We start from the raw sequence: 13,450 nt of genomic DNA, 5'->3' as shown, positions 1-13,450 counted from the left end.
TTAACAAAAGACTCCCCCAAATAAAGGGATCAGATACAGATCGGGGAAGATATTTATTCTGCATTTAAGTGAAAAAAGGAAAAGAAAAATAGGTAATATCTAGAACAGGAAACTGGAATGCGTTTCTCCACTCGATAAGATAGATACCCAACAAGGTAAAGGGGGTGTAGTAGAATATTACTGTAAGGTGTGTTACTTCTGTTTATGTTGCATTTGTTTAACTCTGTGAAGCTGTGTTGCTGTGCCTGTCTAAAATACCTGATGGTCTAATAAAGATCGGAACGGCCAATAGCGAGGCAGGAGAAAGGATAGGCAGGGCTGGCAGGCAGAAAGAATATATAGAGGGAGAAATCTAAGAAGGAGCGAGGAGCCAGAAGAGGAGGAGAACATCAGGGACAAGCCACCCAGCTACACAACCAGCAAGCCACGGACTAAGAGTAAGATTTACAGAAGTAAGAGAATGGGAAACACCCAGAGGCAAAGGGTAGATGGGATAATTTAAGTTAAGTAAAGCTGGCTAGAAATAAGTCAAACTAAGGCCAGGCATTTATAATTAAGTATAAGCCTTGGTGTGTGATTTATTTGGGAGCTGGGTGGCGAGCCCCCCAAAAAGTAAGGGGGAGGATGCAAATTAACACTACAAAGAAACATTTTATTTCAATGAAACTGAACAAACAAGCAAATATATACAGATGTCAGTATTAAACATGAAGACCATGTATAGTAAATTAAGAATGTTTATGCTGCTAGAAGGGAGCTTGCAGGAATAAGTAAGAACTCTAACTTCAGAAAATAATTTGACAATATCTATTAAAGATGAAGATGTATCACATAATCATCTACAGGGAGACTTAATTTCTAATCTACAAAGACTCTTGCTCATATTTACAAGAAAATGGAAAAATATTAATGGTAATATAACAATATAAATTCTGATAGGCACCATTCATATGGAAATATTACATAAAATGTAAACAAAAACAATAAGTGTACATGTAATATGAATAAATCTCAAAATTACAATGATGTATGAAAAAGGCCACAAAAGGATACTTTCCATATAACACATATTAAGGGAATGTATATATGCACATACAGTACAATCACAGAAAAATTTAAGACATGCTACAGATACTGTTACATAAACCCATGGATACATAGCAAAAATATGAAGGTGATTACAAAGCTTAACTTTGGAATGGTGGCTGATTCAGCAAGGGGAGGGAGCAGGATTATGGAGAAAGGTTGATTCACCTGTATCTGTAGGAGGTATACACAGGCACGCTGTTACATTTTCTCCAGACAATTCTTTCTCATTAGTTAGTAGACAGCTTCACTGGATACTTTATAAAAAGCTAGAAGTGCTGCTGCCTGTCCCAACTTCATTCTTCCTTATACACGTGGACAATGTAACTCTTTAAACTTCAGGCCAATTGTTTGACTCCTGTCTTTGGACCTAACGCTCCTGTTGCAGACTTTCCCAACAGACAGCTTCTTCTCTTATTTTTCCTTCTGGTTTTTCAACCAGCATACAAATAGAGGTTTCTCTTCCTCTTCTATCACTCCCAACTTAAATGCTGGTTTTTAGCCTGCCCCCATCCGAGTGCCAGTGTCACCAAGACCTACTCTCTGCATCTCTCACTGTGTGACTTCGGGATCCTGTAATTCACTCTAGCGACCAACACCTACCTGCAAAGCAGGGCTAGCTCTCAGTTCTTGTTATTTCCAATTAACAAGCCATGTCAACTAGAATTTTCCATAGAAACCTCAACCCCAAGTTACCAACCTTCACATCTACATTTACTAATTTTTAATTTAATTTCAGCTAGAAGCCCAGCTCCATCATACGTAACCAGTAACTAAGCACCTTCAGGACATTCCTGGCCATTTGTAACTCTCCTCTTTATTATCATACAGTACCACATTTGTGTGTTGCACCACTTCCACCATTTTTAGTGGCACACATCACTGAATTAGCTGTTTGATCTCTCTCTCTGCCTCACATTTTTCTCACATTTGTACTCCATTCTACAACTGGACTTTTCTAGTTTTTGTATTAAGGGAGGGGTATGGTAGAACTACTGAGCAGATGTGGAAGCCAGAAAACACTTGAGAACTGGTTCTCATTTCATCATGTGGGTCCCAGGGATATAACTCAGGTTGTCAAGTGTGGTGTAAAGCATCTATACTTGCTGAGCCGTCTTACTGGCCCTGCTGCAAGTCTGTTAAAAATCAAAATTATGGCCAGGCAGTGGTGGTGCACGCCTTTAATCCCAGCACTCGGGAGGCGGAGGCAGGTGGATCTCTGTGAGTCCGAGGCCAGCCTGGGCTACCAGAGTGAGTTCCAGTAAAGGCACCAAAGCTACACAGAGAAACCTTGTCTCGAAAAACAAAAAAACAAAAACAAAAACAAAAAGAAAAAATCAAAATGAGTTCACTCCTTTTTACTTACTTCTTACTTTTTTTGGAAGACAAGTTCTCATGTACCCCAGCTTGATTTAAACTTTCTATATATCCAGGATGCCTTTGAACCTCTAATCCTTATGCCTTCCTAACTGATAGAATTGAAGAGTACATCATCATCATACCTGGCTTATGCAGTGCTGAAGAATCAGAATCAGGACCTTGTGCATGTTAGGCACGGGCTCTACCAACTGGATTACAGCCTTAGCCCATTCTTTTAAAATAAGATTATACTTGTAAGTAATTAAGCCTTTATTTGAAATTTGTCAGCATAAATCTATACAAATCAAAAACTACTAAACACACATCCACAACTGCTCTAGTTTCCTAAATCCTCTTCTGGGGTTTCCCCATATTTCTGCGGACCTCTGTTACACTTGGACTACTGCTAAGTCACTTACTGGTCCCTATAAAGCTTTTGAAATTTGCTTCTGAAAATGTATGGAAATACTAAAGACAACTAAAATTCTTCAATCTCACCTCCTCACACTCCCACAAAAACAAATCTGAGGACTTTATTGTTGTTGTTGCTGTAGCATTATTGTATTTGAAGACTATCTTAAAACTGATTACACTCCAGAGCCACTGAAAATTACTGTTCAGACCACAACACTATACTGTCTTTCTTGGGGCATGCAAAATATCTAGCATCACAGAACTCGTGTGTGTGGTGGTCAGGAACTGGCTCTCCCTTTCCACTATGGGATCCTGAGAGTTAAACTTAGAGGTCACTTTTAATACTCTTAATAACAGAACTTTTTTTTTTTTTTTTTAACTGATGGAACATTTCAGGTACATCCAATCCTCCCAACAAGCTCTGTGGGCGTGTGAACAGTGCGCATGCAGAGTAAGTAGTACTTTATTATAAATCAAGTATTTTGTTTCTTTGAACTCAGACTTCCCGTGTTTTAGTAAAACCAAAGACAACTCTGAAGTAGTTTTCCAGTAAATCAGTGGCCTGGTTTACTGCTCTTCCTATCTTTCAGATTTCAGGCATTTCTAAACCTACTTTCTGCTATGAATCTTAACTCCATCAGTGAGAAAGAACTAATTTTTATGACCCATTTTTAAACCTAAGCTAAGACAAATAAGGAACTCAAGAAGGAGGCCATGTATGGTTGTTCTTCTGTCCGTCCAGAAAGTCAGTACACACTCACCGATACCTCAACTCCGAGGCCACAATTAAGAGGACGCCACAACTCTAGCTGCCATCAGAGTTTGGATGAGCATGAGAACAAGAAACAGTAATTAGTAATGTTTGTCCTTTACTGTAAAAATTCCCTGATCTAACTTTGTATAATAACTTTTTTCTATTGAAGAAGAACTAAGGACAGAGAGAAGTATGGAGGGAAGGGAAGGAATAAACAAAAGAGCACTAAGAAATATTAGGATAGCCCCTAAATAAAAAAATCCTTACAACCAACCTCTCTTAAAAAATTACATCATGTGCAGGCACCCAATATAGTCTTGAGGACAACTCTCTGAATACTCTTGCCCTGAATTTAGCATTTATTATTCCATTAATGTTTGTTTTTTTAACATAACGGTATTTCCAAACCAAATATACATTCTATTGAATGTTTGCAAACTTTAAGTGTGGATAACTGCTTTTCACTAGAGAAGTAGTGTGATTTAAGCATCCTTTCAGGACGTCACTCACTTTCCAGTTGCTGAGGGTGTTATAGTATTTGTTCGACCTTATTAGATAGAAACAATGAAAACGTCTTTTTGATAGTCAGCACATCTATCTATGTATCTATCTATGTATCTATCTATCTACTTACCTACCTACCTGTCATCTATCAATCATCTATGTATCTATCTCTCTATCATCTATCTATGTCTATCAATCATTTATCTCTCTATCATCTATCTATCATCTATCAATCATCCATAATCTAGCTATCATCTATCAATCATCTATCTATCTGTCTGTCTGTCATCTATCTGTCTGTCTATCCATCACTGCTCCACACAGTGCACAAATGTCACAATGTGCACATGGTGGCAGAAAGACAACCTCCAGGAACTGGCTCTCTTCCCACCATGTGGGTCCTGAGACTCAAACTTAAGTCACTAGGGTTGGCTGCATTATTTGTTCAGCCAGCTTCCTGGCCCTTATATAGGTTACTTACACAGTAAATAGTGTTTGTACCTTTAGGTCATACAAGGTTAAAATTCAGGGGAGAGATCTCTGAGTAAAAAGACATACAACATTCCCTGTGTGAATACTGTCTGCTGTCTCTAAGAAATACATGGGAAAAGGCGGAGGGAGTCCGCGAACAAGATTATTTATGAGAATAAAGAAATACTGACATACACTTAAAATATCACACCATTTCAATATATCACACCGAAGTAGGAAGGACAAACAACTAAAACAAAGTGGCTGAAGGAGTTTGGGCAGAAGTGGGAGGTGAGTGCTAACTGATGAAACTATTCTAAAGTTAATTTTGATGTACATACTCAGAGGAATGCCCACTCTTAGTGGGAATACTGTGTAGTACATAAATTATATCAAAATAAAGCTCAAAGTGTAGAGGGATTATACAGCTATATTAAGAAATGTCTTTACAGGGATCAAATTTGAGTTCTTGAAATAAGCATCAATAATCAAGGAAAGGGCAGGATGGCCCAACAGTTACAGGTGTTTGCCACCAAATCTGAAGACCCGAGTTTGACCCCCAGACCCACACGAGCAGATTCCAGCAAGTTGTCTCTGACCTCCACTCTCCACATCTGCACCCGGACACACGTGCCCACACATACTTACACCATAAATACATATGATGAGATTTTTAGAAAAGAATCAGAAAGATGACTGAAATAAACAAAGTGTAATCTAAAGTCCAATAATACAGGAAAGAGTAAATAATTTACAGGAAATGGCAACCCCACCTGCATCAAGTCAGCAGGTATAAGGCACAGACTGGGAGGACAGAAACTTCTACAGGTTCCCCATACAGACAACAGTTGAAAATGGTGTTAACTAACATGACAAACAACTTTGGCCCCTCTTGACTTTAATACTGTTAAAGTGTCTACTTTGAAAGAGTCAATGAGTATGGCTAAGTCACTCACAGGAAAGTATACAGCTAGAGTCTTCTGGGGGCTAGACTGCTTAGGTTAGAATCTGCCCCCCACAATTATTCAGAATACTACTGTGTACACTTGACTCCAGTTTCTCTATAAAAACAATACTTATTTCATACACGTAAGAAAGCTCTTAATACACGAGCAATATTTTTGTAAACCATAGCCACAGATTTATATATCCTCTTAGAATCTCAAAGTTCAACATTGAATTTATTCAATATGAATAAAATTTTTCTATCTTTATCAAGTAAACCTCTTGACTAATCTGTTACTTTGTCAAGCTGCAAAAACAGATCTTGACAGTAATAGAAAAAACCCAAATCATCAAATAAATTATCTTTTGCCACAATAAAGGACCCCGTTGCTCTTTTTTCATGCAATTAATAAATTTTGTCTTGAGTATCCCCAGGCTTTGATTGAACCACCTCTATAACTTAGAATAGTCTGGCCTCAAAGACACTCTTGGGGTGTCTGTGAGAGCCTTTTTGTGGGTACTTCTGCTAAACAATTTTCTATAGCAGTGGAGAATTACACACACACACACACACACACACACACACACACACACACACAACCCGCCCAGAAGCCTGGTCTGTCAAGCTCAACTGTGGAAGGGGAGTTGGTATTTTCAGCTCTCCTGCTGGAGAAGAGAAATCGGTCCAGCTCTCTTTCTGTTTGCAAAGTGATAAGGGACCGTGTAGGAGGCTGCAGGATAATTCATGTGGTGTAAAAACTCCTCATGTGGGCATGAGGAGCTGTGCTCAAGTCCCCGAACTTTCCTGGAGATAGCAGGCCGAGACAGGGGAATCCCTGGACGATCACAGGCTAGCCTGCCTGGTATGCAGAGACAACCACCACAGAAATCCCATTTTAAGTGGAAGGCGAGGACCAACAGCCAAGGTTGTTCTCTGAACTCACATGCACTCATGGCATGCACATGCCTGCAATTCACTCTCCTGAGTCAAAAATAAACGAATCTATGTAGAATCTCAGAGATGGAAGGCATTACAGACAGTAATCAAATACAAATTACTCCTAAAAGGGTTTTCTACTTTATTTCACAATCTGAATTATTAAAGAGCAATTCTTGATGCCTTCCTTACATACTATAATGTGTATTAAAATCTGAGACCAGTTACTAGTTTTACTAGAAGCCTGTTTGAGGTTTCTTTAGTAGTAATTTTTTTTTTTGTTTTTGTTTTTGGGTTTGAACTAGATGATAGAATTGAAAGAAATTCAAATTTAAAGATGTAGTCATCTCCTCATCTAAAGACTAGATAAGAAAGTCTAAAGAAATAATTTCAGGGGGATAAAGGAGAGACAGATTGGGAATTAAATGGTAACCCAGAAAATAAAAAAGGGACAAGCTGGACGACAACTCAAGGGAAAACAAAAACAAGAAGCGAAAAGCGAGCAACCTGAACATGTTTATCTGAGAACTAGGAAGAAAGGACAACAGCCACTGTGTGAGTTACATCCAAGTAGTGACAGCATCAAGTTATTAATACTTCCTATTTCAGAATTATAACCAGGTGTTTAAACAAGTTCAGAAATCCAATGGAGTTAGGGGCGTGTACTTGGAGGATGGACACACACACACACACACACACACGTAAGGTGTTTAGAACAGTGGCTGACACAGACTAAGCAAGTCAATAAATGTTCATTTGCAGTGGCATTATCATGGGAACCACTGACAAGCCAATGAGTTCCTCTCCAATTCCTCACCTACAGGAAAGAAGTATCAATACGTTTGCTAGTACTTATTTTAAGGGTTGGCCTGTATTAGTTGTTTTAGGAAACTCCTCTTCCTTCTCTGCCCACACACCCAGCAGTTTAGACTTACCTCCAACAATATGACTGATATGCCTCGTAATAGTGATTCTCCAGGGGAGCAAAGAACCATGTTAAACTCATAATGGAACAGGCATACGCAATGACAAGACAGCACAACTGACTGTTCAGTAGCAGTGGAGCCATGAGGTTTGTCCGATTTTTACAACACTCATGAAGTGTCAACATGGCTACACACCTTCCTTTCTCCTAAAAATGTTTTTTGACTTTACAAATTCATTAAAACAGTACCTAAATTTTTTTTCAGTTGGTAAACATGAATCATAAAGTATATGTTTTTAAAATGCTAGACTGTTCATAAGGACTTCATGTGTCTGTGGCAATACACAAATGCTTTTAAAATACGGATAGAATCCTAAAATACCCTACACTACAAGAACTTATTACCATGTTTGTTGTGATATTTCTGTAAAACGGTGAGAATGGGCCTTATTACTCTAAATTTATGATTACTGATCATTAAAATTCAAAAGCCTATATAGTAATGATCATAGATAATCTTGTCTCCAGAGTGTTCAATCAAAATGACAATTGCTCTACATATCTGGTTATCTATTGGTCTGTAGTCATCATTTAACTTCCAGAAGCAAGATGCTAAGATTTCCTACACATTCCATCACATATAAACGGAACAGACACAAGAGACAAGTGTGGGATAAAATGCTAGAATTCTGTTGCTAAATATAAAATGGAATCTCTAAAGAGGAAAAGAAGTCTCTTTTTTTCCTTAAATTAGAACTATTTTAAATGAGAGGCAGTTTAGTACAGCGATTTAAGGGCATGAACCTCAGCTCCAAACTACTTATGGTCAAATTCCAGCTGTCATGTGAAGGTCTCTGAGTTTAGGGTTCCTACTTTGTCAAATGTGCACAGCAGCAGTAGTTCCTTGAATTTTAGCAATGAATAGTTAAGTCAACATACACTTGGAACAGCACCTGGGCAGTTTGTGTTTTGAAATGTAAAAACGTAGGCTATGGCTCCACAAGCTGATTTTTTTCTTATTATACTTATACAAGCAAGAATAACCACCGTCACAAACCACTTTGTAAAAAATCATATTTTAAATGTACCAATGGGGAAATTGTATAATTTGGAGGAAACAAAAAGCCTGCATGTCATGAAATAAATTAAATCAGTGAATACCTCTAGATTTTGGCCAAAAAGAACTCACTAACCTTTGACCCACTAGCAAGCTTGTAATGATGAGTTAAACTAAGTAAACTTGCTTCTCTACTATTTTAAACATCTAAAGTAAGACTATGCTTTAATGTGATTACTTTCTATTTAATTTTTACTAATATGCCAATATCTCCAAAGTTTTGCTTTCTATTTTCATTTCCTGTAAGTGACACAACATATGCCCCACTTGGTGGCAAACACCAAACTTCTTTTGTAAGTATACACTCGGGAATTTATGTCAATGGTGTCTTTTTTGCTAACTGAGCACATTTCTTTGAATGGCTGTCAGATCATCTTGTAAGCGTCAAAGTTCCATAAACCCAAACAATCAAAGAAAGCCCCAAAGGTTCCTAGGTAAGACAACAGGGAGGGGAGGGAAGCTCTCAACGGGAACCAATGTCTCTGGTCCAAACCTCACTGATCAGATTCTTTGAAAGCGTATTGAAACAAAACTACGACATACCGAATGACGACACACCAAGTTACTTAAACCTACTAGGCTTACACAAACAAGCAACACGGCTAATCTGGTTACCTACACATTACTAATAAACACAACATGGCTAATCTGGTTAACTACACATTACTAATAAACACAACACAGAAATTACTGAAAATGACTGGCAGATACACTTCAGTAAAACTTTACACATCTATTCATAACAGGTTCATTTTGAAAAAAAAAAAATCTCAAAAAGGAACATTTTACAACCCATAACTTTTCTTGTACTTCATTCATCTACCATTCCTTAGGTTCCTAAAGAGCTTATAAGTAATTAAGCATGAAAATTAAGCACTTTTCTTTTAATCTTACCAGGAATCCCGCCCCCACGTGTATCTTAAAGGTGTCTTTAATTTATCCTAAGTTATAAACTTTAGTTTTTCAATTCTTTTTCTGTAATTCCTAAATTCTAATTTAACTTTGTTCATGGTCTTCTGAATGTCTTGTCAGAACTGAAACAGAGATTAACATATATGACACAACTGTTCTATCCCTTATGTAGATGACTGTCACTTTGCTATCTCTTTTTATAGGTATAACCCTAGTATCAATGTTAATCAACTTCTTATTACAAATATAGTACCAATTATAAAAAAAGTTTCTTTTCATCTCAGACTTGTATATTCCATTTGCTGTAAAAATCACTCACTTTACAAATAAACAAACTGGTATTCAGGCAGAATCAAATCTTTTTATTTGCCTTGGTATTTGAGTCAGTCACCATTATAAGAAACTCCCATTCGCAAAGTGCTCAAGAGCTAATTGCTGAAATTTAACACATCTGACTATAATTCCAAAAATCTGTACTAAGCTCAAGATTATGGTAAACCTATCCTTTTTTTTTCTTAGTAGCCCAATCAGCAATCAGTTTTTCATAGATGATCATATGTAAAGCGCCCAAACAACGTTCCATCTGCCTATGGCCAGCTACAAAATGACAGGGTTTGCCTAAATAACCCAGAAAAGGTAATCACCAATCTGAACGTTGTTTTTTTTTTTTAAGTATTAAAAGAAAATTATTAAGTTTCAAAACAAACTCAACAACTAAATTATCATTAAACGTTCCTATCAATTTAGAAGTCCATTATCAAATTGTACTTTCCAAATTACTCTCCTTAAGACTCTGAACCACACTTTTGTTCCACACTGTTTCTTGCGGGGGTGGGGGTGGGGTGGGGGTAGGGGGTGGTCACCTCCCAATTTACACATGAACTGATTCATGCATCAAAATGGTTTCTGCAAATTTCTACTATCATGTTGTGCATGCATTTTTCCTCCATTTATGCCAATGGTTCTCAACCTGTGGGTCGGGACCCCCAGAGCAGCCCGACCTTAGGTTGATCACCTAAGACTATCGTAACTAGTAAAATTACAGTTATGAAGTAGCAGCAAAAATAATTTTATGGCTGGGGGTCACCACAACATGGGGAACTGTATTAAAGGGTGGAAATGTTAAGAACCACTGACTTACACAAAAGAGAAAATTAACAGGAAGGTGAAACTTCCACGTTTAGCTGCTGCCCAAAAACTGACCTTCAGTTTCCTTTTCGAAATGAAAGCACTGTAATAACTCAGTATGAACTTAACTTCTACGTTTTAACATAGCTTACAGTAACTGTGTCAAGAAGCAAAAAAACACTCGCTTAAAAAGTAGCCAACTTTATAAAATGTTTAATGTCCACAATACACTTATTTCTTAAAACATACTGCAGCGTCAACACCAATTATACAGGATATTACTCAGCACACAGAAACATTAAAGAGAAAAATATCTACACTTTAAATATGTAGATTTCTATTTTATAGATTGCCACATTTGTATTTGTATGAAGCAATGAATGAGTAAATTTGTTTTTAAAAAAATGTTTTTCAATATACGAGAGAACATGCTTCAATTTATCTTTAAGACTTCACAGGCCAAGTAAAACACAGATGTTCTAGGGAATACCCGATTTCTACACAGTAATAAACGTGGTAGAAACATTAGCATATAAGCAATAATGACTTAAGCCACTGAAAGCTCATACTGTTTGCTGTAATGCAACAAGTGTTTCAAACCATTAAGGGTCTTAATTACAGAAACTCTATGCAGCCTTGCAAACTAAGATCAAAGTACTCAAATTCGGGTCTCCAAACTGTCACCTATTCGCTTACTTGAAAACGCTTTCAATCCCATAGCATTTGTTAGTAATGGATTAATGGGAGAAAATAAAAAGATTACTAAAACGTAAGTATTTTGTGAGTACCAGATATTTCAGAAAATGTAACTGAATCAATATAGAACAAACACAATAAAATTGTTACTGTCCACTTAACAAGTGGGTACGGAGGTGCAAATGAATTTGCTTCAAAGTCACACACTGCAAGGTAAAAAAAAAAAGGTGGAACTGTGAAATAAATCATATCTAACTCTCCTTCCACTAAGCCACACTGGAGTAACTGAACAAACACTTGGGGAAGCTATAAACCACTGGTATGGCGACAGAGGGAAGGGAAAGTAACTTAAAAAAAAAAAAAATAACAAACAGGCACACTGCCCTTCCCCTAAAACAGTACTTTCCCTTCATATGACATCTCCACGTTATTTAAATTATTCAACTGCTCTGGCTTGACAAGTATTAACATTCCTACACGCTTCCTCAAGTTTGAATACTAGCAAGCTTCTTAGGACTCACCTACTTTTTTTTTTTTTTTTTTTTTTTTTTTTTTGCAGGCCTACGCTCTGCCACCCAAACCGGGGCGAAGGGCTGCACTTCTCAACAGAAACGCTGCCGGCTTCTATCAAGCCCAGGAGCAAAAGCCCAGGACCACGTGGTGTCTCTCCTAAACCCAAGGTCCCTACAACGCTCCCTCCCTGGGACAAGGAAATGGAAATGAGGGGTTGGGGGGGGGGGTGGGGGTCCTCCCGTGAAGTGGATCCCTGACACGGACCACCTGGGTGGGTACCCGCCGCCCACATCCCCAAGCCCCGAGTCCCGGAAAGACTCCAAGAACCCCAAGCATGGGGGAACTTGGGGGGTTGTGGGGGGGGGGCGGAATGAGGAGACCGACAATGCGGGCCAAAGGAATAAACCGGAGAAGAGCGGCCCAGAGAGGTGGTAGAGCGGCGGGACCGGGATCTGTCAAAAAAAAAAAACAAAACACAACAACAACAACCACCCAGTGGCGGACTCACGCCGAACGACTGCTGCACCCGATCCCTGCGAAGGCCCGAGGTGGGAGCGGCTCCGCCGGAGGGAGGAGGACCGGGAAGCCGCACAGAGCCACGGCCGCCGCTTCCGCACAGCTCCGGGCGCGCACCGCCCCACCGCGAGCCCCGGCCCTCCGCGAGCCCCGGTCTCAACCTTTGCCCTCCCCCGCCCCCACCCACCCCCCAAAAAATCTGCTGCCCGGGCGGCCGCCGCCGCCGCCGCCGCCGCCGCCGGACCTGTCCGCACCTGTCACCCGACCAGCCGGAGACACCACCAGCCCCGCGGCTCCCGCCCCAAGCTCTCCGGCCCGCCGCGGGCCACCGCGGCCTCCGCGACCCGGCTCCTTACCAGGTGTCCCCTTTCCGGAGCGAGGTTTTGAGCAGCGTCGCGATGTCAGAACGCTGGGTGTCCAGGTCCGCCGCTCCGCCTTCCGCCATCTTCTTCCACTAGCGGCAGCGGAGGCGGCAGCGACGGCGGCGGCGGCACGCCCCGGAGCATTGTGGGAATGGCGTCCGCGGCCCCGCCCCGCCGGCAGGCCCGTACCAAATGGGACGCGAGGGCGGGGGAGCCAGGGGGGCGTGGCTCAGGCGCCCGGGAGAGCGCCGACGGGCCGCGCCTGCGCTCTGCGGGCCGCTTCGGTTCCCTCCAGCTCGCCCCTGCGTACCCCCCCTCCCCGGTGTGGTCGCCGCTGCCGCCGCCGCCGCCGCCAGCGCTGGCGCCTGCACCGACGCCCCGGACCTCTGTGTTTGCACCGTTCCCGCCGGGCGCGGCACGGCGCTTTCTCTCCCTGGCCAGGCTCTCCTTGCCCGGCTGGCCCCTCTCTTGCCTCCGCTGCCGCCTCCAAACCCAATTTTTTTGCGGGTTCGCTGCCCGCTGGAGGGCGGGGCCGGCTGAGAGATGGCAGAGAGCGCGCGGTTCCGTGACTTGGGGCTTTTCCTTTTCCAGCCGCAGAGCCCAAGCCCACTCACTGACTTGTTGGCACAAAAGACCGCTCTGAAACCAAAGGTTTGGACGCAGTGCCCTTCCCAGGTGCCTCCCTTTTTTTCCCCCCCGTTCTTGCTGCCGGGAGGGACCTTTCCTACCTTTTCGTACCTTTCTTAGGCTCTTTGTGACGCCTCCTGTGTGTGGCGCGCGCAAACACACAAACACGCGCGCGCGCGCGCGC

At 41.1% G+C, this 13,450-nt stretch overlaps 1 protein-coding gene across 4 annotated transcripts in view; it reads right to left on the bottom strand.

Moving 5' to 3' along the window:
• The window catches only part of Usp15 (ubiquitin specific peptidase 15), a 95,834-nt gene extending 83,015 nt beyond the window's left edge, over nucleotides 1-12,819 (bottom strand). Inside the window, exon 1 of one of the 4 annotated variants that reach the window (XR_009375128.1) lies at nucleotides 12,634-12,819. Coding sequence is in view for 1 of the 4 variants with exons in the window: in XM_059245665.1 (XP_059101648.1) it covers nucleotides 12,634-12,722 (89 nt within the window). In the remaining 3 variants the exon portion in view is untranslated. The remainder of the gene's footprint in view (nucleotides 1-12,633) is intronic. The other 3 variants (XR_009375130.1, XR_009375129.1, XM_059245665.1) reach the window with 3 other exon arrangements.
• Between the last annotated feature and the right edge of the window lie 631 nt (nucleotides 12,820-13,450).

This window comes from Peromyscus eremicus, chromosome 18, assembly GCF_949786415.1.
Source record: "Peromyscus eremicus chromosome 18, PerEre_H2_v1, whole genome shotgun sequence".
In the NCBI taxonomy this organism is placed as follows: Eukaryota; Metazoa; Chordata; class Mammalia; order Rodentia; family Cricetidae; genus Peromyscus; species Peromyscus eremicus.
This window is presented reverse-complemented; position numbering and strand designations above follow the sequence as displayed.